This window comes from Notolepis coatsorum (genome assembly GCF_963971535.1).
Source record: "Notolepis coatsorum genome assembly, chromosome: 20".
Classification (NCBI taxonomy): domain Eukaryota; kingdom Metazoa; phylum Chordata; class Actinopteri; order Aulopiformes; family Paralepididae; genus Notolepis; species Notolepis coatsorum.
Window position 1 is genome coordinate 42507922 of NC_140184.1, and position 24696 is coordinate 42532617.

At 46.6% G+C, this 24696-nt stretch overlaps 1 protein-coding gene across 1 annotated transcript in view; it reads right to left on the bottom strand.

Moving 5' to 3' along the window:
* The window catches only part of LOC311247418 (SH3 and multiple ankyrin repeat domains protein 2-like), a gene marked incomplete at its 3' end in the record, with an annotated part of 730890 nt that overhangs the window by 508873 nt on the left and 197321 nt on the right, over window positions 1-24696 (bottom strand). Inside the window, 1 exon segment of the mRNA XM_084337816.1 lies at window positions 11338-11489. Coding sequence (XP_084193942.1) covers window positions 11338-11489 — 152 coding nt within the window.

Consider the following 24696-nt stretch of genomic DNA (forward strand, 5'->3'; position numbering starts at 1 on the left):
ACACTTTTAACTTCTTACTGATGCACTGCTCTGTTGTATGTTAAATACCCTGTTGTATGTCCGTTCTATTTTAATTTTTTTTGCCTATTTTTAAACTGAATCCAACCTCACTTTGTTTTTACTCTGTCTATTCTATTTTTATTATTTGTATTACTGAATGAAACTGTAAACAGAAAGGCCTATTGGGATGCTAGATCCTAATGTGAAACACTGTGATTTACCTTACCTTGCTACCGCTCTATTTCTTTTTTATGCTCGCTTACGCCTGTATTTTTTACTGTTGTGAATCACTTTGAACTGTAAAATCTGTATGAAAAGTGCTATACAAATAAAGTTTATTATATATTATTAGTGTGGGTGACCTGGCAAAGCCAGGTTGCCACACACACTATAGTAATCTATACTCTTTTTATTATTCTTTCTTTATTCCGCCGATTTTGCAAACACAACTCCTGCCAGAGCGTTCGCGCCCCATACACGTGAAAGGTATCAAAACGACCGGCTTGCTCCAACTCACAGCGCTATTGCTTTTCGGAAAGTTTCACAAATCGACTTTAAACGGGAATATTTCGGTCCCATTGGAAATGCATTGCAAGTTAGAGTGCAGGAGCTGACATTTTTTTCCCACTACCTTGGGTAAATTGCGACACTGATCTCAATTTTGGACGTAGAAAAAAATACATCAAAACGATGACACGGCTGTCGGCTCGCTCACAAAAGAAGAATAAATGGAATTGGACATTTCTATCTCAACTGATGACCATTTGTTTGAAGGTTCTCCTCCCCATAGACACCAATGTGTTCGCACTCTAAGAATAGGCTGGTTTTATCGCTTTTCCCCCCTTGTGTCCGATCATCACCGCGGCCACAATTGTCGACGGAATGCCACAATATCGCACACAACCCTTCACCTACTCCTTGAAGTGCTCATCTGCGCTTCACAACACTCCATCTCTTATCGTTTGCTTTTAATCATCGTGAGAAGGACGTCATGCGTCTGCCCTCATTGAAATGCATTGTATCGAAAGTGCAAGTCATTCGTGCCTAATTAGGTATTAGGCCCATGGCTACAGCTGACCTGCCAATGACCTCTCATGGACTTTACGACCTTAATCGCCCCTCTGTGTAACAGTACTGAATTGCTTGACAGCGCCCTCTGTCTTGCGGGTTGTGTCATTGTACTCAGTAGGGATGTGCTCTTTCATTGGTCGATGTTGACCACTCCCCCGATCCTTAGACCACGGCCCCTTAGGCCACACCCCCTTAGTCCAGAAAAATGTCAAAAACTCGAAAAAGTTAAAAAAAAACAAAAAACGGAAAAGTCAGAAAAATTTCAAAAACTCGGAGAAGCCAGAATTTTTTTTTAAACTCGGAAAAGTCAGAAACATTTCAAAAACTCGCAAAAGTTCAAAAAAAATTTAAAACTCGGAAAAGTCCGAAATTTTTTAAAAACTGAAAAGTCAGAAAACACTGTACAACTATACAAACGAAACTGTACATTGGAATATTGACAAGACCATACTTGGTCATTTACTGTAGATTGGAGGGGGTTGTGTTAGGACATTTACAGGGGCCAGTTTCGAATAGCAGTCTCCCGTAGGTGTTTTTTGAGAGTGTTTTTGAAAGAGGGTAGTGATTCACATTCCTTTACAGCTTTGGGTAGGGCGTTCCACATTGATGTGGCATAATTGCGAAACGTGTTTAGTCCCTTGTTTGAGCCAAATCTGGGTTTAACATGATTTGTGGAGCTCCCTCTGGTGTTGTGATCGTGGTATTCACTGACCTTTGGGAAGTATTTTGACATGGTACATGGGTACCTTGGTAGTGTAGTGTATCTTGTAGACCAGGCCCATTGCAAGTTGCTGTACTCTGTCGTCTACTCTAAGCCGTCCTAGGTTGTCAAAGTGGGCAGGGGTGAGGTGGGTTCTAGGAGTAAGGTCAAGCAGTAGTCTGACCAGTTTGTTTTGAGATGTTTGTAATTTTGTTTTTAGCGCCTTTGAGGTGCTTTGGTACCATGAGGTGCAAGCATAGTCGTAGTACCCTTGAATGAGTGCTCCTGCCAGAGTCTTCAGGGTATTCTTGTTTACCAATGAGGAGATCCGGTACAAGAATCGAGTTCGTTGGTTGACTTTTTTTATTACATTGGATGCCATTTTGTCACAGTCACACTGCATCATAGCAAAATGCAGATTTACCCTGTTCTGGGCAAACTCGAGAGACCTTAACTCATTCAGGGCCAACCACGTAATATTACGTGTTTGCCCGACAACCGTTGGGTGCCAGCCACGTAATAATGGTTTGTTTTTCTTTTTTTTCTCTCGATATTAATATCCTATTCACTGTCACAGAGCTGTATTTTGCCTGGAAAAGGCATATTGGGAGTCCGAAGGTGCAGTACCGGCCAGATCCTGGTAGTGGCGCTGTCTCGAGAATGCAGTAACCCCTGTTGCAGACCAGGTGTCACACTGAAATCTTTCCGGGCAGACTTTTCTGTTAGACTGAAGTGAGGACTTCACTCGATCGCATGGAATAATTTTTTGGATGCCGAATTCATTATGCAGTAAATGATTATGGCATGGGCCAATGGACATATGATCTACCAGATGTCGATCAAATAATTGGAAAACTCTTTTTGGAATCCAACCGGCCAAAGGTAAGAGCAATTTGGTGCAAGGATTTAATAGCCATCCCCCCTATGTTGTGGTAATAACGAATGCCGTTATTGGCAATCAATTAATCAGAAACGACTCCCCCCCCCCCCCTTTCATGCATTCATGATGGAACATAATACCGATCATATGCATTTGGATTTTTAACTGTGTCGTGTGTAGGGACGAAACGCCAATGGATTTAACGTTATTAGCTTAGCGCTTTATAAATAGCCTTGCAGGAATTATCCCAGATCATTCCGATATAACACTCATATTCACCACGGTATAAAACGGGAACATATTGATGAAAAAAAAATTTCTTTTATGCATCTTGAACGGAAGGTTCTTACTGTCAATTGACAATGATATTGGATACATAGCTATAATATAAAATATAGATTTAGCTCTACAAACAACGTGACGCATAGTGCAAAGTTGTAATGGAAAGCTGGCCTAACTACAGCAGGGCCCAGTCTAATAGCTGGCACTGATTAAGGACCTGCTAGTCACTAGAACGGGTTCCATTAGTGTTGTCACGATACTGGAATTTCAAACTTCGATACGATACCTTGAAAAGTATCGATATTCGATACCATTTTCGATACGACGGGGAAAAAGGTTAATTCGTTTTTATTTTATACATTTAGCTTTTGTTGCTGATTGATTCTCCTCAGCTACTCTCTGGTACTATAAGAGAAGATAAATATAACACTTTTAAAACCCTTTGTTTATCTTTAGATCACACATTTAAAAATAACTGTTCATCTCACTTCAATAATCTTTATTGCAGAACATGGTATTTTCTCAAGCAGACAGATGTAAACAATGTAATCTGTGTTGCATGTACCTGACAAACTGAACTGTTTGTATTACAGTCATATTCCGACTTAACTGAATACACATGTGTGTGTGTGTGTGTGTGTGTGGACTACTGTACTATTACAGATATTGAAATGAACAATGCAACTTCCTTATACAAAAATATATATATATATATATATATATTTAATTTTTATTTTTTATGAATAATTAAATATCGATATTTCGGGAAATGAGTATTGAAACCGTTTTAAATATTCAGAATCGATATGTATCGATTTTTCTAGGTTCCATAGGTTCCAAAATTCCATTCCAATAATGATGTAGTATAAGGTGGTAGCTTACCAATAAGGGCCTTCAAAATTAACAAATACCCGTGTTTGTTGCGCCGCTCCATCAGAGAGGACCAACTAACCTTCTCATAAAGGACAAAGTGACGAGTGTCGTATCTATCATTTGAGATGAGATGAGACGTGAGATTTTAGATGAATCTGAGGGCAGAGTGATAGACAGAGTCCAGGGCCCTCATTTATCAACAATGCTTAGAAAGTGTTCTATTTTCGTTCTTAAGCACAGAATTTAGAATGTGTGTACGTACAGAAAAATCGGGATTTATCACATGTGCCTACACAGGTTCTACGCACACTCTGTGTTGATAAATACCATTTGTTCTACGATCCGCGCTCGTGCACGATTTTAAGTATTTGCATATAGAACTGCCCGTAATTAACCATATACAGTAATGGAACACCCCCATGAAATGTGGAAAAGTGGACTAAGCCGAGCGAAGCGTGTTATGGGAGAAATACGCGACAGGCTGACAGACATGTACACGTACGGTGATGTCGGATATGATATCTATTAACTTCCTAAAGACCATTGCTGCCTGGGCAGCGCAAACACTAATAAAGACCGTTAACCACTGTTTGCCATTGGTGTCATTAATAACCATGCTAGAATATGACTGAATTTGATTCCAAATCGCGACGGATTTTCCGTAAATTTTCTACCTGCATATGATTTGTAGAGGCATACAATCTATTTTGATGTCGGTATTAGGTAGCCTATATAAACAATAATACGAGAGCATATACAAGAACAATGAATCTCACTGCCATGTAGCCTACGCCATGTGTAGCCTGCCTATATGTGATCAATACTAGTTTAGTTTAGTTTCTTTAATAGTTGTCATACAGAAGTACAGAATACTTTCATACAAAATGCTTCTTACTGTTACGCTCCAGAGACTGTGCTAGACAAGATAGTATCAAATAACATAGTATAGCATGTAGTTTAGAAGAAGAAAATGAGGTCACAGTGTTCGGTATAGACATATGTACAATGTTCTGAGTTACCATATAATATACAATACTATGCAGTGTACTAATGTACAGTACATTTTGCAAAGCAGAAATGGGATGAGGTACAATTTAGGTACAATTTACAGTAAGGTGTACGAGTTGTAGTGCAATCCTTCATCAATAAATATAAAGTGTGGGGAGTGGGTGCTACAGTGTGTTTGTTTAAAGTGGGTGTGTGCTATAAAGTGTGTGGAGTGGGTGCTACAGTGTGTTTGTTTAAAGTGAGTGTGTGCGTGTGGATGTGTGTGCTATGTGCGTTTGGTGGTTGTTGTTGTGTAGTGTTCATTGTCGTTCAGCAGCCTGATGGCCTGGGGATAGAAGCTTCTTCTGAGTCTTTCTGTGCTCGCCTTGAGACTCCGGTATCGCTTGCCTGACCGCAGCAGTTCAAAGAGGCAGTTGTTCGGGTGACTGGAGTCTTTAATGATTCTCTTAGCCTTGCCCTTGCAACGCTTGTTGTAAATGTTCTGGAGGGTGGGGAGCCCCCCTCCAATTGTGCGTTCGGCTGAACGTGTCACTCTTTGTAGTCTGCTTCGGTCTTGTGCAGTGCTATTCCCAAACCAGGAGGTGATGTTGCCGGTCAAGATGCTCTCTATTGTACATGAGTAGAAGTTCTTAAGGATCTTCTGACTGACTTGGAACTTCCTTAGGCGCCTGAGGAAGTAGAGGCGTTGTCGTGCCTTCTTCACAACACTGTCAATGTGTGTGGTCCATGTCAAGTCCTCGGATATGTAGGCTCCGAGGTACTTAAAGCTGTTGACTCTCTCAACCGGTGCCCCGTCGATGCTGAGGGGGCTGTAGTCCTTGACCCCCGACCTCCTGAAGTCCACAATCATCTCCTTTGTTTTGCTGACGTTCAGGGAGAGGCTGTTTTCCTGGCACCATCCCGCCAGGACCTTGACCTCTTCCAGGTAGGCCCTCTCGTCGTTGGCAGAGATCAGGCCCACCACCACTGTGTCGTCAGCAAATTTGATTATTGTATTGCTACTCCGCTGAGCCACACAGTCGTGTGTGTACAGGGAGTAGAGGAGGGGACTCAGAACACAGCCCTGGGGGGCCCCTATGTTGAGGGTGATGGATGAGGAGGTGCAGTTGCCTGCTCTCACCACCTGGGGTCTGCCAGTCAGGAAGTCCAAGACCCACTGGCAGAGGTCATAGTTCAAGCCCAGGTCCCTGAGCTTGGCTATGAGTATGGAGGGGACTATGGTATTGAATGCCGAGCTGTAGTCGATGAATAGCATTCTCACATAGTTCCCCTGCCTCTTGTCCAGGTGTGATGCTGCTGTGTGCAGCACATGGGCTATGGCGTCCTCCGTGGACCTGTTGGGGCGGTATGCAAATTGCAGGGGGTCCATGTTGATGGGGAGGGAGGAGCAGATGTAGCCCTTTACTAGCTTCTCAAAGCACTTCATGGCTATGGAGGTGAGAGCTACAGGGCGGTAGTCGTTGAGGCAAGCAGACTTGGATTTTTTGGGTACAGGGATAATAGTGGACTTCTTCAGGCAGGTGGGGATGACAGCCTGTTCTAAGGACAGGTTAAATATGTCAGTGAATACTGGGGCCAGTTGGTCGGCACAGACTTTTAGGACGCGGCCGGGGATGCCGTCCGGACCTGCTGCCTTCCTGATATTCACTTTTTTAAAGGTCCGCCTCACCTCATGCTCTGTTACCCTGAACACTGCGCCTCCATCAGCAGCCGACCCCCCCCCCCCCCATTGCCGTGGCTTGTGAGCTGGTGTTGTTATTACCAGCATCAAACCTTGCATAGAAGGTATTGAGGTCATTTGCTAAGGAGATGTCACTGTTCAGTTTGAGGGAGGCGCCTTTGTAGTCTGTCATCGTTTTGAGCCCCTGCCACATAGCTCTAGAGTCAGCTTGTTCAAACTGGAGTTCAATTTTATCCCTGTAGCGCCGTTTGGCCTCTGACACTGTCCTCCTTATGTTGTATCGCGCCACCTTGTGGTCATTCATGTTGCCTGCCACTAGGCCGTCGTTGTATGCTTTGGTGCGCTCTCTCAGAGCTTCACGGACGGATTTGTCTACCCAGGGTTTTTGATTTGGGTAAACTCTCATTTTGGTAGTGGGGATTGTTTCTTCCACCAAAGTACAAACATAGTCCAGCACTGTCTCCGTGTAGACATTAATGTTATCTGTGTCGCGGAACACATTCCAGTCTGTGCAGTCAAACGCAGACTGGAGCGTCTCCTCTGACGTCAAATCCCATTTCTGCACCTCTCGCGAGACTACAGGAGTACTTTTGATTCTCTGTTTGTACATTGGTGAAAGAAAAATGGACGCGTGATCTGATTTACCAAAGCCACTATCAGAATGAGCCTTGTAGCCACCTTTAAATTGCGTGTAACAGTGATCTAGGATGTTACCGCCTCTGGTGTTGCAAGTCACATGCTGATAGAAGTCAGGTAATACCTTTCTCAGATTGGCGCTATTGAAATCACCCAGCACTAAAATGGCGGCGTTAACGTTCGCCGCTTGTATTCTATTTACCTCGTCGTGGAGTCTGGAGAGCGTGACGTTGTTACTGGCTTGCGGTGGAATATACACTCCTACAAGGATGATCGCCGTTAACTCCCTCGGGAGGAAGAAAGGACGACACTTGATGGTTATATATTCCAGGTCTGGGCAGCAGTGGTTGGATAATTCCTTCACGTTAGTTGGATCGCTCCAATTGTTGTTAAACATGAAGGCAATACCTCCTCCACGTTGTTTACCGGACTCTGCTGTACGATCCTTGCGGTGGATAAAGAAGTGTTCGGCCGGTTGGATTGCGTGGTCTGGAACGTCCGGCGCCAGCCACGTCTCGGTGAAGCAGAGAACGTTGCAGTCTCTGACGTCTCTTTGGTATTGAATCCTTGCTCGGATATAGTCCAATTTATTGTCAATTGATTGTACATTGGCTAGCAATATACTGGGTAATGGCGTACGGTGGCGTCTGGATCTCAGCCTGTTACGGATCCCAGCTCTCTTCCCACGCCGTCTGGATCCTTTGTTCCTGGGGTCGGGAACAAAGGGATCTGGTCCCATTCTCCGGAGAATCTCCTCAGGCCATTGTTGCGGTTCGGAAAGCTGGTCCAGTGAGTAATCCAATCGGTAAGTTTCCCGTAATCCGATGTCTATAAGTGACTGACGGTCATACACATTAAATGCACCTACTGTTGGTACAGACAAAACTCTTAAAACTATAAATATTAACAAAAGTAAGCACAGTCTCGACGGAGCGAACAGAAAGGCAGCCGGTCGTTGCAGCGCCATTCTCTTCAATACAAACTTGAACTTGAATTCCATCATGTCTGTGTGCGGGAGCTCACAAGGCTGTTGTCACAATGTAAATAAAAAACGTGCACTGAAAAGTTACAGTATGTAGTTGGTTGATTATTTGTATGACAGTCAGTAAACCCTTGCAAAAAGTATCCGTTTTATTTAATGAATTGAAAACATGCAGCATTGCCTTCCTCCCGGCATGCAGCAACGACATGTATCAGGCAAATGCGCATCACTGAGTGGAATCCCTTTCTATTCACATAACTGCATTTGTGATGGAGTTTTGACAGCTACATGGGTGGTACAGTAACAGTCTATTGCTTGATCCATCTCCAATATCACGATGGACCTTGCCGGTGGCCAAAGACCCGAGGGTGGAGACTGACTTGAATGTGCATGGGGATGGCATTTGTGCGTTTTGTTCCACGCTCCAATTTTGGTCTCAAATTGCGGTACAAATGAAGGAGGTGTCTCGGGTATAGCGGACTCTAGTTAATACTATGTTCTCTCGTCAATTAGACTGCCCCTCATTCATTCATTCATTCATTCCTATCTCGAACGGCTCGAACGGCTCGAACGGCTATCCAATAAAACCGGTCTCACTGTCCATAAAGAGGCCTACAGACAACATCAACAGCTCTACAAAGACGCCCTCAACTCTGCACGCTCCTCCCACTACTCCGCTATCATACAGTCTGGCAGCAACAACCCCAGGACTCTGTTTTCCACCATCAACACACTTCTTAAACCCTCTGACACAATCTCCTGTTCCTTCACTGTCAGTAAATGTGTCTCCTATCTGTCACATCTCCAAACAAAAATTGACAAAATCCACACCCAACTAACAATTGCCTCCGCCAACACTATTCAACCCCCCCTCCACCGCCCAACCCCCTTTTACATCCTTCACTGAAATCACCGCATCGGACCTATCCTCCATTCTCTCTACAATGAAAATTTCAACCTGCATCCTGGACCCTATCCCCTCCATCCTAGTCAAGGCTTGTCTCCCTGCCCTTTCTCCCCTAATCACCTCCATCCTCTCCTCTCTGACCACTGGCCTATTTCCCCCCGCCCTCAAAATTGCTTCTGTCACCCCTTTACTAAAAAAAACCCGGTCTCAACCCTGAAACCCTTGATAATTTCCGCCCCATTTCCAACCTCCCCTTCCTCTCAAAAATAATTGAGCGAGCCATTGCCTCCCAATTAAAATCCTACCTCGGCAACAATAACCTTTATGATACATTTCAATCCGGATTCCGCACCAAACACAGCACCGAAACTGCTCTTCTAAAGGTCACCAACGACATACTCCTCTCTGCCGACTCTGGTTCCCTCTCCATCCTCATTCTCCTAGACCTCAGCGCTGCTTTTGACACCATCAGTCACCCCATCCTCATCACTCGTCTCCAGTACTCTGTTGGCATCTCCGGAATCCCCCTCACCTTGCTCCAATCATACCTCTCACACAGGCACCAATTCATCTCTATCAACAACTGCAAATCCCCCACTGCCCCCATCACTCATGGTGTCCCCCAAGGCTCAGTACTTGGTCCCCTGCTCTTCATCCTCTACATCCTTCCACTTGGTCTGATTCTCCGCCAACATGGCCTGCGTTTTCACTGTTATGCAGACGACACTCAGCTCTACCTCTCCACCAAGACTATCACTCCAGCCACTCTCTCCACCCTCAGCACCTGCCTCACAGACATCAAAACATGGATGCAAAATAACTTTCTCAAATTAAACTGCAATAAATCAGAAATCATCATTATCGGTCCAAAATCCCTCACCAGCCACACCCAGGATTTCACCCTAAATATTGATGGTACAAAACATTGTCACCCCCTCCACTCACGTCCGTAACCTTGGCATCATCCTGGACTCCACCCTTTCTTTCCTCCCCCATGTGAACCACATAACCAAATCGGCCTTCTATCACCTCCGGAACATTGCTCGTCTTCGCCCCTCCCTATCACTCTCCGCTGCTGAAACACTGGTTCATGCATTCATATCATCAAGACTAGATTACTGCAACAGCATCCTCTACGGCTCACCAAACACTATTCTCAATAAACTCCAATATGTCCAAAACTCTGCTGCCCGCATGCTCACCTCCACCCGTCGCTCTGATCACATCACCCCTGTCCTCCACGACCTCCACTGGCTTCCAATCAAATACAGGATACATTTTAAAATACTACTCATCACATTTAAAGCCCTCAACAACCTTGCCCCTCCCTACCTGTCCGACCTCCTCCACCGTCACACACCCACCCGTCGCCTTAGGTCTGCAGATGCCAACCTCCTAACGCCTCCCACGACCAAGCTCCGGACCTGGGGCGACAGGGCCTTTGCTGCTGCTGCCCCCTCCCTCTGGAATGCCCTCCCCAGCCATATCCGTGATGCAAACACCCTGACATCTTTTAAATCAGCCCTCAAAACTCACCTTTTCAATCTTGCTTTTGACCTCTAATTCTGTCAGTTTTATTTTATTTTATTTTGTCATGTATTATTTTGTTCTGTTTTGTTCTGTTTTTTGTTTTGCCATAGTTTGTCTCTCCTGCCCATGTAAAGCGTCTTTGAGCACCTGGAAAAGCGCTATATAAAATAGATGTATTATTATTATTATTATTATTATTATTATTATTATTATTATTATTATTATTATTATTATTATTATTATTATTATTATTATTATTATTATTATTATTATTATTATTATTATTATTATTATTATTATTATCTGCTATCTCTGAAAACAGTTCCCTGCGAGCGCAGTCAGTGCACCCCATAGTATTCAGATAACCCTATATATAAACCATGCTGCATTCATTCGGAAAGAAAGACCTATTCCAAATGCTATATTTATAGGGTTTGACAATAATTACACTACTGTCACTATTTTACAATGAACTATAATGAATTACGGATCATACAGAACACGCCAGTGTTGAAACTAATGCACAGAAGCTTATTTCCGCGTTGCAATATTCATATTCTACCACCGGGCACCAGGTACGCACGGTCGGAGCTGTGCGTAAATATACGCACAAAGTCAAGCACACTTTCAAATTGATAAGTCCCACACTTTGCTTAGAAATGATCGTACGCACGGGTTACGCACATATCTGTGCATACGCACCATTGATAAATGAGGGCCCAGGGATTTAAGGTTGAGGCCAATATGAACTAAGGTAGTATGCCTGGGTGTGTGTGTGTTAACATACCATGAGCGTGACTTGATTCTTGGATCTGGCAGCTTTGTGGAGGGCTGTCATACCATCTTTGGCCCTAAAGTCCAAGTGAGCTCCTCCGTTTTTCAACACCTTGATGATCTCCACCATGTTGTCCAGGTGAGCAGCAAAGGACAGCGGCGTCTCTGGAAAAGAAGCAGAATGTCACACGTAGGATCGCTGGACACATCTTCCAAAGATGCGTTTTCCCAGTGTTTGTTTCTGGTGCTAAACCAAAGTCTTATACCCATTGGGTCTCATTCCCGAAATTTTTTCAAAGATATATTCTGGAAGACTTATCTTGGAACCACTGAGACATAATCAATGACAAGTTCACCCTGAGTCCTGAACGTGCTGGTAATATGTCTTAAGTGGCTGAAAAGGTCGCACAAATTATATGATCTGATATCTGCTTGGAGAATGGCATTCTGTGAGGTTTTGCCCGCTGCTCACCACCTTTTCTCTGTTTCTTTAAAGCCTACTGTTAGAAATTCCCTTCTCACTCACTCTCTCTAGCCCCCACCCTCTCGTTCTTTACTCTCGTTTACTCTCAGTGGCCACACCTGGACTATTATCAATTATCCTCTCGCACCTGTGGTGGCAGGCTAATTAGTTCCCCGGTGGGCTTTAAATACCAGGGCGCTTCCCCTCGTTTCGGCGTGGGGTCGTGTTGTATTCATGCTGAGTCATATTCTCTAACATCTAGACTCTTTCGGGAGATCCTCTGGTCTACCAATGCTGTAAGATGGATCTCTCCAGCCTTGAGATGTTTGCTCCAGCCTTCGTCTGCTGTCGCCGTAGCCTGTGGAGGAGACTGTTCTGCGCTCCCTGTAACTTCCACGGGAGGCACCCCAGCGCTCCACTGCAGACCCCAGCGCAGCTGTTCGTCCTGACGCACATCTAGACCTACGCGCATCTCCCGGACCTTCGAGCTTGGCACGCTCCTCCGTCCCAGCGCACAGACGCGCATCTTCCAGACCTTCGAGCTTGGCACGCTCCTCCGTACCAGCGCACTGACGCGCATCTTCCAGACCTTCGAGCTTGGCACGCTCCTCCGTACCAGCGCACAGACGCGCATCTTCCAGACCTTCGTGCTTGGCACACTCCTCCTCGCAGACGCACCCCGAGGCGTCTCTCTGTTCCGACGCGCACACCAAGGTGTGGCGCGCACTCTGTTCCTCGGCTCCGACAGCGGCTACCCGGTGGACGACGCTCTCGCCACCGCCACTGTTCCGACGCGCACACCAAGGTGTGGCGCGCACTCTGTTCCTCGGCTCCGACAGCGGCTACCCGGTGGACGACGCTCTCGCCACCGCCACTGTTCCGACGCGCACACCAAGGTGTGGCGCGCACTCTGTTCCTCGGCTCCGACAGCGGCTACCCGGTGGACGACGCCCTCGCCACCGCCACTGTTCCGACGCGCACACCAAGGTGTGGCGCGCACTCTGTTCCTCGGCTCCGACAGCGGCTACCCGGTGGACGACACCCTCGTCACCGCCACTGTTCCAGCACTCTGTTCCTCGGCTCCGACAGTCGGCTACCCGGTGGACGACTCCCTCGTCACCGCCACTGTTCCAGCACTCTGTCCCTCGGCTCGGACAGCCAGCCACCCGGTGGCGATGCCCTCGCCCCGTTGCTGTCCCTGTACCTTTACGCATACGCCTGGGTGAGTTTTGATTGTGATGTCACTCACTCAGCGTAGTGCCCTTGCCCCCGTTCCCGTTGCTGTTCCTGTACCATTACGCATACGCCTGGGTGAGTTTTGATTGTGATGTCACTCTCCCAGCGTATTGCCTCTGTTTTGTTCTCTCGTGGATATTATTTTGGACATTCCATCTCCCACTGTGTGTTTGTTCACACGAAGATAGTATTTACTTTGTTACTTTGTTATTTGGACTGTTCTGCATCTGCTCTGTTTGTTCCCTTTGAATATTAACCCTCTCCTCTGTTCTGCAGAGCGGCCCAGATGTTTTCCCACCAGTCCCCAGTTCCTCCCTGTCCCCAGCCCGCCTCCGCGGTTCTCTGTCCCCAGTTCCTGTCCCAAGTTCTCCCCTTCTAGTTCCACCTAGTTCCTGTCCCAAGTTCTCCCCTTCTAGTTCCACCTAGTTCCTGTCCCAAGTTCTCCCCTTCTAGTTCCACCTAGTTCCTGTCCCAAGTTCTCCCCTTCTAGTTCCACCTAGTTCCTGTCCCAAGTTCTCCCCTTCTAGTTCCACCTAGTTCCTGTCCCAAGTTCTCCCCTTCTAGTTCCACCTAGTTCCTGTCCCAAGTTCTCCCCTTCTAGTTCCACCTAGTTCCTGTCCCAAGTTCTCCCCTTCTAGTTCCACCTAGTTCCTGTCCCAAGTTCTCCCCTTCTAGTTCCACCTAGTTCCTGTCCCAAGTTCTCCCCTTCTAGTTCCACCTAGTTCCTGTCCCAAGTTCTCCCCTTCTAGTTCCACCTAGTTCCTTGTCACTAGTTCTCCTAGTCTATAGTTCCTATGTTCCCTAGGCGTTCCCTTAACCTTCCCTTAGGCGTTCCCTTACCTTCCCATAGTGTTCCCTTTTCCTGCCCGCCTCTTAAAGGCACTTTACCTTCCCCTCTTGTGTTATTCCAGTGTTTTGTGTTTTCTCCCTTAAAGGGACAGTGCCCTTTTTCCCTGTTCTAAATAAATATCTGTTTCTTGGCAAACCATCATACCTGTCTTGTGTTGTGCGATTGGGGTCGGTTACAAACCATAACAGTACGACCCCACCAAATCGACGACCCCAGCCAGCACAGACGGTGTATGTTGAGTTTGCCTTTTTTTTTCTTGTTCCCTCTAGCTCCCCTGTTAGCCCTGTTAGCTCCCCTGTTAGCTTGTTAGTCTCCCCTCTAGCTCCCCTGTTAGCCCTGTTAGCTTCCCTGTTAGTCCTGTTTAGCTCCCTTGTTAGCCTGTTACTCCCCTGTTTAGCTTGTTAGTCTCCCCGGTTAGCTCCCCTGTTTGCTTCCCGTTTTGCCCTGTTTGACCCCCCTGTAGCTAGCCATGCCCTGGCAGCTAACCCAGTCCCTCAGCAGAGCCCCTGTCTGCTAGCTTAGCCCCGGCTGCTAGCACAGCCTCTATGTTTATGCAGCCCTTGCTGCTGGCATAGGCCCTGTAGCTAGCCATGCCCTGGCGGCTAACCCAGTTTCCCTCTGCATGGCCTCCACTTTTTTGTGTAGTTTATCCCACTGCTAGGACTGCCCTTTCAGCTAGCAAGGTCAGTTTTTCTCACACAGCTAGGACTGTCCTTCCAGCTAGCTTGTGCTCTCATGCTGGTCCAGCCCTGTCTGCCAGCCTAGCTCCGGCAGCTAGCGCAGCCTCTATGTTGATGTAGCAGTACAGCTAGCATAGGCCCTGTAGCTATCAGTGCCCTGGCAGCTACCCTTTCCCTCTGCTAGCCTGGCTCCGGCAGCTTGCGCAGCCTCTATGTTGATGTAGCAGTACAGCTAGCATAGGCCCTGTAGCTATCAGTGCCCTGGCAGCTAACCTTCCCTCTGCTAGCCCTTTCCCGGTGCTTCCATGGTTACCCCTTAGCTACCCTGCTTGCCCCTCAGTTCCTCTAGACCAGTTCTCTGGACCCAGTTCCTCTAGACCAGTTTCTCTAGACCAGTTCTCTTGCCCAGTTCGCTAGACTAGTTCTCTAGACCCAGTTCCTCTAGACCAGTTGCCCCTCTGCTACCCTAGTTACCCCTCGGCGACCCTGTTTCTTTTGCTAGCCCCACTCTTGTGGTGGCTTCCCCTGCTGGCTTGGCCAGTACCTCTTGTTTTGCCCCCTGCCACTCTGTCTGTATTTGTTTTGGGTCGCCGGGTGGCTCCCGTTGAGGGGGGGGTACTGTGAGGTTTTGCCCGCTGCTCACCACCTTTTCTCTGTTTCTTTAAAGCCTACTGTTAGAAATTCCCTTCTCACTCACTCTCTCTAGCCCCCACCCTCTCGTTCTTTACTCTCGTTTACTCTCAGTGGCCACACCTGGACTATTATCAATTATCCTCTCGCACCTGTGGTGGCAGGCTAATTAGTTCCCCGGTGGGCTTTAAATACCAGGGCGCTTCCCCTCGTTTCGGCGTGGGGTCGTGTTGTATTCATGCTGAGTCATATTCTCTAACATCTAGACTCTTTCGGGAGATCCTCTGGTCTACCAATGCTGTAAGATGGATCTCTCCAGCCTTGAGATGTTTGCTCCAGCCTTCGTCTGCTGTCGCCGTAGCCTGTGGAGGAGACTGTTCTGCGCTCCCTGTAACTTCCACGGGAGGCACCCCAGCGCTCCACTGCAGACCCCAGCGCAGCTGTTCGTCCTGACGCACATCTAGACCTACGCGCATCTCCCGGACCTTCGAGCTTGGCACGCTCCTCCGTCCCAGCGCACAGACGCGCATCTTCCAGACCTTCGAGCTTGGCACGCTCCTCCGTCCCAGCGCACAGACGCGCATCTTCCAGACCTTCGAGCTTGGCACGCTCCTCCGTACCAGCGCACTGACGCGCATCTTCCAGACCTTCGAGCTTGGCACGCTCCTCCGTACCAGCGCACAGACGCGCATCTTCCAGACCTTCGTGCTTGGCACACTCCTCCTCGCAGACGCACCCCGAGGCGTCTCTCTGTTCCGACGCGCACATCAAGGTGTGGCGCGCACTCTGTTCCTCGGCTCCGACAGCGGCTACCCGGTGGACGACGCTCTCGCCACCGCCACTGTTCCGACGCGCACACCAAGGTGTGGCGCGCACTCTGTTCCTCGGCTCCGACAGCGGCTACCCGGTGGACGACGCTCTCGCCACCGCCACTGTTCCGACGCGCACACCAAGGTGTGGCGCGCACTCTGTTCCTCGGCTCCGACAGCGGCTACCCGGTGGACGACGCCCTCGCCACCGCCACTGTTCCGACGCGCACACCAAGGTGTGGCGCGCACTCTGTTCCTCGGCTCCGACAGCGGCTACCCGGTGGACGACACCCTCGTCACCGCCACTGTTCCAGCACTCTGTTCCTCGGCTCCGACAGTCGGCTACCCGGTGGACGACTCCCTCGTCACCGCCACTGTTCCAGCACTCTGTCCCTCGGCTCGGACAGCCAGCCACCCGGTGGCGATGCCCTCGCCCCGTTGCTGTCCCTGTACCTTTACGCATACGCCTGGGTGAGTTTTGATTGTGATGTCACTCACTCAGCGTAGTGCCCTTGCCCCCGTTCCCGTTGCTGTTCCTGTACCATTACGCATACGCCTGGGTGAGTTTTGATTGTGATGTCACTCTCCCAGCGTATTGCCTCTGTTTTGTTCTCTCGTGGATATTATTTTGGACATTCCATCTCCCACTGTGTGTTTGTTCACACGAAGATAGTATTTACTTTGTTACTTTGTTATTTGGACTGTTCTGCATCTGCTCTGTTTGTTCCCTTTGAATATTAACCCTCTCCTCTGTTCTGCAGAGCGGCCCAGATGTTTTCCCACCAGTCCCCAGTTCCTCCCTGTCCCCAGCCCGCCTCCGCGGTTCTCTGTCCCCAGTTCCTGTCCCAAGTTCTCCCCTTCTAGTTCCACCTAGTTCCTGTCCCAAGTTCTCCCCTTCTAGTTCCACCTAGTTCCTGTCCCAAGTTCTCCCCTTCTAGTTCCACCTAGTTCCTGTCCCAAGTTCTCCCCTTCTAGTTCCACCTAGTTCCTGTCCCAAGTTCTCCCCTTCTAGTTCCACCTAGTTCCTGTCCCAAGTTCTCCCCTTCTAGTTCCACCTAGTTCCTGTCCCAAGTTCTCCCCTTCTAGTTCCACCTAGTTCCTGTCCCAAGTTCTCCCCTTCTAGTTCCACCTAGTTCCTGTCCCAAGTTCTCCCCTTCTAGTTCCACCTAGTTCCTGTCCCAAGTTCTCCCCTTCTAGTTCCACCTAGTTCCTGTCCCAAGTTCTCCCCTTCTAGTTCCACCTAGTTCCTTGTCACTAGTTCTCCTAGTCTCTAGTTCCTATGTTCCCTAGGCGTTCCCTTAACCTTCCCTTAGGCGTTCCCTTACCTTCCCATAGTGTTCCCTTTTCCTGCCCGCCTCTTAAAGGCACTTTACCTTCCCCTCTTGTGTTATTCCAGTGTTTTGTGTTTTCTCCCTTAAAGGGACAGTGCCCTTTTTCCCTGTTCTAAATAAATATCTGTTTCTTGGCAAACCATCATACCTGTCTTGTGTTGTGCGATTGGGGTCGGTTACAAACCATAACACATTCTGTCTTAAACTCGAAAGCGCGTTCCAGTTCAGGTAATTTATATACAAAACAACGCCTCCAGAGCTCCTTATAAATTCAACTAGTGACGCAGCTGTGTGCAAATGGAATGGCGGAAGTGCTTTGCGAGGCTTGCGAGCCGCGTGATTACGAAACCTAGCGTCAGTCAGTGCCAATCAGAGAGCGTCTCCGAGAAATGCGGCTAGGTTTCGTAATCACGCTTGCGCGCCATCAAAACTAGATTAGATGAATGTATTGGCATCATATAAAGCTTGCGGTACACCTGCCGCAGCGCGCGCACACACACACACACGCGCGCGCAGTACTGTATATGAATGAATGAATGAAATATAATATATATAGCCTACGGCGGGCGTAATGATTGAACGCAGTATGGCTTATTATTCCATAATTAAGCCTATAGGCTACTGTTGATTCGTAGGCGCACACAAGACTTGTTATGGAATATTAATGCATTAATTAATGCTATTTCCACCGATTAGCTTTAGGTCTTATTTATTTATCCACTGTCATTTCAGTGTTGGTGTATAGGCTATATAGTGTATTTCAATATAAGTTTAATTGATTAATGATATATTCGAAGGAATGCAGGTTTATAGCTATATCAACCCCCTCCAATGTACAGTAAATTACCAAGTATGGTTTTGTCAATATTCCAATGTACAGTTTTGCTTGTACAGTGTAAGTCTATCCCCCACCCACCCCTCCTACCCAACCTCCTCCAACAGTTTCTATGTCAAATGTACTCTCTTTTCTGGACTCTTTTTGTATCACAAACAGTACTGTATTTGCAAATCTGGTATGTCATAAATGTATAGATGTAGCAGTACTGTAGGGCGGCTACGTGGCATAGTGGGCAAGGCGCTCGCCACGAAATGCTGGAGACGCTGGGCTCGTCAGTTCGAGCCCAGCGCTCCACATTTGCTTTCAGTTTAGCTGGTCGTCCGTACTAATACACATTGGCCGTATTAGGGGGTGGGAAACTGATGGGTGGGGATCGGGCGTTGTGGACAGCGACTCCTACAGTGTGCGCCTGCGCAGTAGAATCAGGAAGTGTCGGGGGCAGCGTGAGCCTCCCACGCGTTACTCCTCGCCACTGAGAGATCGAGCTGCGCAGGTGAAAAGATGCGACTGCTGTTACCTCAAGTACCGGAGGGGACTTGTGCTATGTATGACTTAGTCCACATTGCAGCCGGCTTGTGGGAGGCAAGAAACAGCGTCTGTGACAGGGGAGGGTTGAATTGGATGATACGAAATTGGGATGGGAGAAAAATATAGAAAATGGGAAAAAAAGTGGATAAAAAAAAATTTAGCAGTACTGTCTATCTGTGTCGTGTGTGTCATATATGTTATGATGAATTGAAAATGGGGGACCCTGATGTAAACAAGACGAAATTCTTTCTCTGGTCTGAAATCCTTATGTAATTGAGCTGTACTGTACTGTACCCATTCTGCAATCTGTTAATAAAGTTTTCAATCAATCAATCAATCAATCAATCAAACAAAGGTCTGTCCCATTGTATACCAATCAATGGGATACATTGCATGTTGACCTGCATTCTTTCAAATGTATATAATTAATCATTAAAACAGATGTGTAACAAATAAGAAATACAAATTCCACAGAAGGCATTAAATAATTATTATTTTCAATCATTTCACAATGATTGCATAATTGTGTTTGAATATCTGAGTAATTAAAGTAATTATACATTTGTCCAAAATAGCTGGTTCAGATATGGTTAAGCAGCTGCCCTGTGATCAGATGAATCGATATTATTTATTTTTCCAACATCAAATGCGTAATTTCTTATCGTACAAATATTGTCATATTTATTTTAATTATGATTAAGTAATTAATTCCAAGGAGGCCTGTAGCGTTGACGTGAAGGAATCACTATGAGAACACAGTCTGTCAAGTTATAATGACATTTTAAATTAGTCAATCAATCATGAGATTTGATCGTGGCTGAGAGCAGATTTAAGAGTGCTCCTCAGCACTCTTAAATCTGCTCTCAGCCACGATCAAATCTGATCTCAGGAAAATTTGGGGACTCCCACTCCCAGCCCTAATATGTCTTAAATGGGCCGACATTTTTTTTTGTCGTAACTTCGTTCGGGAATGAGACCCATTGACCATATTCACATGGCAGCCATTTTGCTCTCATGTTATGCTTTTCAGGAATTGCAACCTGAGCATGACATTAGAGCAAAATGGCCACTGTGTGAATATGTTCTTCTCCTAGATAATTCAAATGGAAGACAACTGTATAAATGTAACACAAAAAAGTAGCAAAGCCTCATGCTGGAGAACGAGGTGATGTAAGCATTTGATTAGTGCTGTAGCATTGGATTGCAGGTGCAGTATAGTGTACTGTGTCAAGATAGGGTAGGTACATAATAGAAAAATAGAAGATAGAACAAAGTGCAGGTAATAATGACAATAGTGATAACAGTTGTAGTGGTCCAACCCGTAAGATTCAGATCTGCAGTCCGTTCCCATGGTTGTGTAGACTGATGGCTACTGGCATGAAAGACTGACCGAGGCGGTTTGTGGTGTGTCGTGGGCAGGGCCGCCTCAGGGGGTGTGCGAGCAGGGCGGTCGCACAGGGCCTCGCGGGAAGGGGGGCCTCGCAATTTTTTATTTTTATTTTTTTTTTGCGAGGCCCCCCTTCCCGCGAGGCCCTTTTTCATCACAGACCTAAAATCTAGTTTTGCTTATATGCTTATATATCTCACATTAGACACGTTTGTAGAATGTGTCTGACTTGTTCCTGGGTCTGCAGTGACATACTATTGGTTTCAACGAAGGGAGCTATGAGGCTCTGCAGCAGACATACTATTGGTTTCAACGAAGGGAGCGGAGTGGTTACTTACATCATGTGTAGTACGCTGGCGTGAGTCAGCTGCGTTTGACTATTTCGCGCGTGCAGCTTTTGACTATTATGCTTAGTTATGCCAGCCAACTCGAAGAGGTCGGTCATTATCAGTCGGTCGGTCACCAAGGAACGTTGACGAAAGGCGGGACAAATGGCCGGAGCCTTGTCATGATGCAGTCGGGATGTAGCCATGATGATGTCGGCTAGTAGCTAGCTTAGCTAAAGGCTAACTAGCGTTAGCTAACCTAGAGACATGCAGCCAAGATGAAGAGGATGGTCGTTTGGCAGATGAACTTCGTCAACTCCACGCGGTTGTCTCCATCCTCTTGGACGTTTGGTGAGTTTTTAACCTATTCTATTAACTCTATTCTATTCCCGCCGTGGACATCGCTCTCTCTCTCTCTCTCTCTCTCTCTCTCTCTGGAGCTAAACTGGCCGACTAGCTGTTGTAGTACTACTAGTAGCTAACGGTGTATGGCCTGGTGTCAGCACCTGTGCTGTAAGTGTACATAGTCAAGGATCTTCAGTCACAGTGCTCAGGTATTCTGCCACTGTGTACTTTGTTTAGGGCCAAATAGTATTTCAATTTCTTTCCAATGTGTCTCTCTCTCTCTCTCTCTCTTTGGATTTAAGTGTTGATCTTTGTCCTTTTGGATCTCTCATACATGCTCTCTCTCTAAAACACACACACACGACAAACACACATGCTCTCGCTCTCTCTCTTTCTAACACACACAGTCTGCCTATGGCGGCCTTTCTCGATGGCTAGGCTGTGCTCGCTGAGTCTGTACCTAGTCAAGGATCTTCAGTCACAGTGCTCAGGTATTCTGCCACTGTGTACTCTCTGTTTAGGGCCAAATAGCATTTCAATTTCTTTCCAATGTGTCTCTCTCTCTCTCTCTCTCTGTACACTGTATATTGACTGTAGAACGGGAGCTCTCTCTCGCTCTCTCTCTTGCTATATGTTGACTGTATCATGCCCCGCCTCGGGCAGCGCTATTATTTAAGAATATGTTGACTGTATGAAAAAATAAAAAATAAATAATAATATATATATATATAATATTTTTTTTGTAACCTTTGGGGGGGGGGGGGGGGGGGGGGGGTGGGGGGCTCGCGTTTAAATCTCGCACAGGGCCTCGCATTTCTCCCAGGCGGCCCTGGTCGTGGGGGGATAAGTCTATGGCTGAATGTAAGTAAGTAAGTAAGTAAGTAAGTGAGTAAGTAAGTAAGTAAGTAAGTAAGTAAGTAAGTAAGTAAGTAAGTAAGTAAGTAAGTAAGTAAGTAAGTAAGTAAGTAAGTAAGTAAGTAAGTAAGTAAGTAAGTAAGTAAGTAAGTAAGTAAGTAAGTAAGGCTTTATTTGTATAGCACCCTTCCCAGCACAAATGCACAGAGTCCTTCACAAGTTTAAAAACAAAAAAGAAAATGAACAAGGAAATTCATAAAAAAAACATCCAAGGTAAAAACAGTGTAAAAACAGTGCTTCACCAGTTTAAAAAACAAAGAACAGGTCAATTCATAAAAAACATACATTATAAAAACAGGCACGGACAAAACAGAAGTCACTAACTCATGTATGTACATGGCCAAATGGCAACCTGAACAGGTGGGGTTTTAGCTGCCCCTTGAATGAGTCCACAGAGAGGGATGCTCTCAAGACCTGGGGGAGCTCGTTCCAGAGCCTAGGGGCCACCGAGGGGGAGGCTCTCAATACCTGGGGGAGCTCATTCCAGAGCCTAGGGGCCACTGAGGGGGAGGCTCTCAAGACCTGGGGGAGCTCATTCCCGAGCCTAGGGGCCACAGAGGGGGAGGCTCTCAAGACCTGGGGGAGCTCATTCCAGAGCCTATGGGCCACTGCTTCAAACGCTTGGTTCCCCTTAGTCTTTAGCCTGGTTCACCACCAGGAGGCCCTGATCAGAAGACCTCAGGGACCGGCTGGTTCACCACCAGGAGGCCCTGATCAAAATACCTCAGGGACCGGCTGCAGTTATAGGGGTGTATGAGGTCCGAGATGTACATAGGGGCTTGTGAACTGCTCTATATGTAAAGACCAGGGCCCTCATTTATCAACGTGGCGTACGCACAGATATGTGTGTAACCCGTGCGTACGATCATTTCTAAGCAAAGTGTGGGATTTATCAATTTGAACTTGTGCTTGACTTTGTGCGTATATTTAAGCACAGGTCGGACCATGCGTAGCTGGCGCCGGTGGTAGAATATTTTTACAACGCGGAAATAAGCACTGACTGCGCTCCGCGTAACTCAACTCGTTATTATTTTGTGCATATATTGCAGAAATACGGGAACGTTTTGATTATATTTAAAAGGCTTTGCCATTGTTAAACGTAATAAGTGGAACCCCGAAGCTGTAAGCAGAATACAAGTCATATGAACACCCACGATATAGTGTTCTTCCCCCTTCCTATAAGAAAGAATAAAAAACGCATTGCAACGAGAACAGACTGAGGTTATTTGTTGAGTGTATGTGTATACAAAACCCTTGCAATAAATGTGTCTTAAATTAATGAAAAGCATACATGCTCTGGACACAGAGCATATATCGTGTGGGTGATATCATGACTTGTATTCTGCTTACAGAATTTCACTTATTTAGTTTTACAATGTCAAAGCCTAAATCAAAACGTTCCCGTATTTCTGCAATCTATGCGCAAAATAATAACGAGTTGAGTTCTAACAAAGAACGTATTACATGCTGGGTAGGCTGATAGAGTAAACTGTAAATGAAATAGCCTATAACATTATAAAGGATAGGCTATAATAGCAGGGTCTTCCCAACCTTTATTCCCTAGAGCCCCACGATTCCTGGGAGACATATAGGAATATGATATGATATAAGGTATACTGGTCCGTCAGCGAGGAGATAACCCACAGCGGATTGCCATTAAATGCCATTTGAGAATATAGGCTATTAATGCAAAATGACGGCCTATAGCCTATACATATTATTTAATGTTTTCATAAGCGTAAAGATACAACAGCTAGATTAACGATCAAGTTAGTTTACTGTGCAGGCTTCGCAGGGCTGTGCCATGTGCTATTATATATGCGCAAGTTACTGTTGCATAATGTAGGCTATGGCTGCTATTATATGTAATTCATATAGGCTACCTAATACCGACAACAAAATAGATTGTATGCCTCTACAAATCATATTATACCCGGTAGCCAATCGAACGAAACTAATAAAGGCATTCATATTCCAGCATGGTTATAATGACACACCAACGCCAAACAGTGGTTAACGATCTTTATTAGTATTTTGAGCTGTCCAGGCAGAATAGACCTATCTCAAACCCTGCCCTCTTTTCTTGATCCTCCAATCACAACTGTCGCTTACCTCGGACAAAGTTTGTTTGTCCGAGGTAAGCGACAGTTGTGATTGGAGGATCAAGAAAAAAGGGCAGGGTTTGAGATAGGTCCATTGCAGCAATGGTCTTAGGGAGTCGTTGATATCTGACATCACCGTGTACAAGTCTGCCAGCCTTTTATTTATCCCATAACACGGGTTGTGTCTTCTTGGTTCGACAGCGCCTCCGTGAACAATCTCGCTCGTGGAGTTTCTCAGAGTTCGCTCGGGTTAGTCCATTATTGCACATCCCATGGGGGGTGTTTCATTACCATATATGGATAATCATGCACGAGCATTGACGGTAAGAACAAATTGTATTTATCAATACGGAGTGTGAGTAGGACCCGTGTATGCACGGTTGATAAATCCCGATATTTCTGTGCGTACACACATTCTAAATTCTGTGCGTAGGAACGGAGATAGAACACTTTCTACGCAACGTTGATAAATGAGGGCCCAGGACCTTGAATTAAATCCTGAACTGGACAGGAAGCCAGTGCAGGGAGGCCAGGACTGGTGTGATATGGGAGGACCTCCTGGACCTGGTAAGCAGCCTAGCAGCAGCATTTTGGACCAGTTGTAGCCGGTCCACTGAGGCCATCCTCCTCATCTTGGCTAGCTCCTCATAGAGGGGAGCTAGGGGTAGGAGGGGCTTTCCAGTATAGCCTCTAGCTTTTTCTTCCCCCCCCCCCCCCCACGTCCTCGTCTCTGCCACCAGTTTGACCAGTTAGACTCCCACTACGGAGCTAGCCTTCCTCACCAACTTGTTCAGTTTGTTAGTGTCTCTTGAGTTGATGTTACGCCCCAAGCATACCACAGCGAAGAAGAGGACACCACAAGCACAGACTGGTAAAACATCTACAGTAGTCGGCTGCACACGTTGAAAGACCTGAGTCTCCTTAGGAAGGAA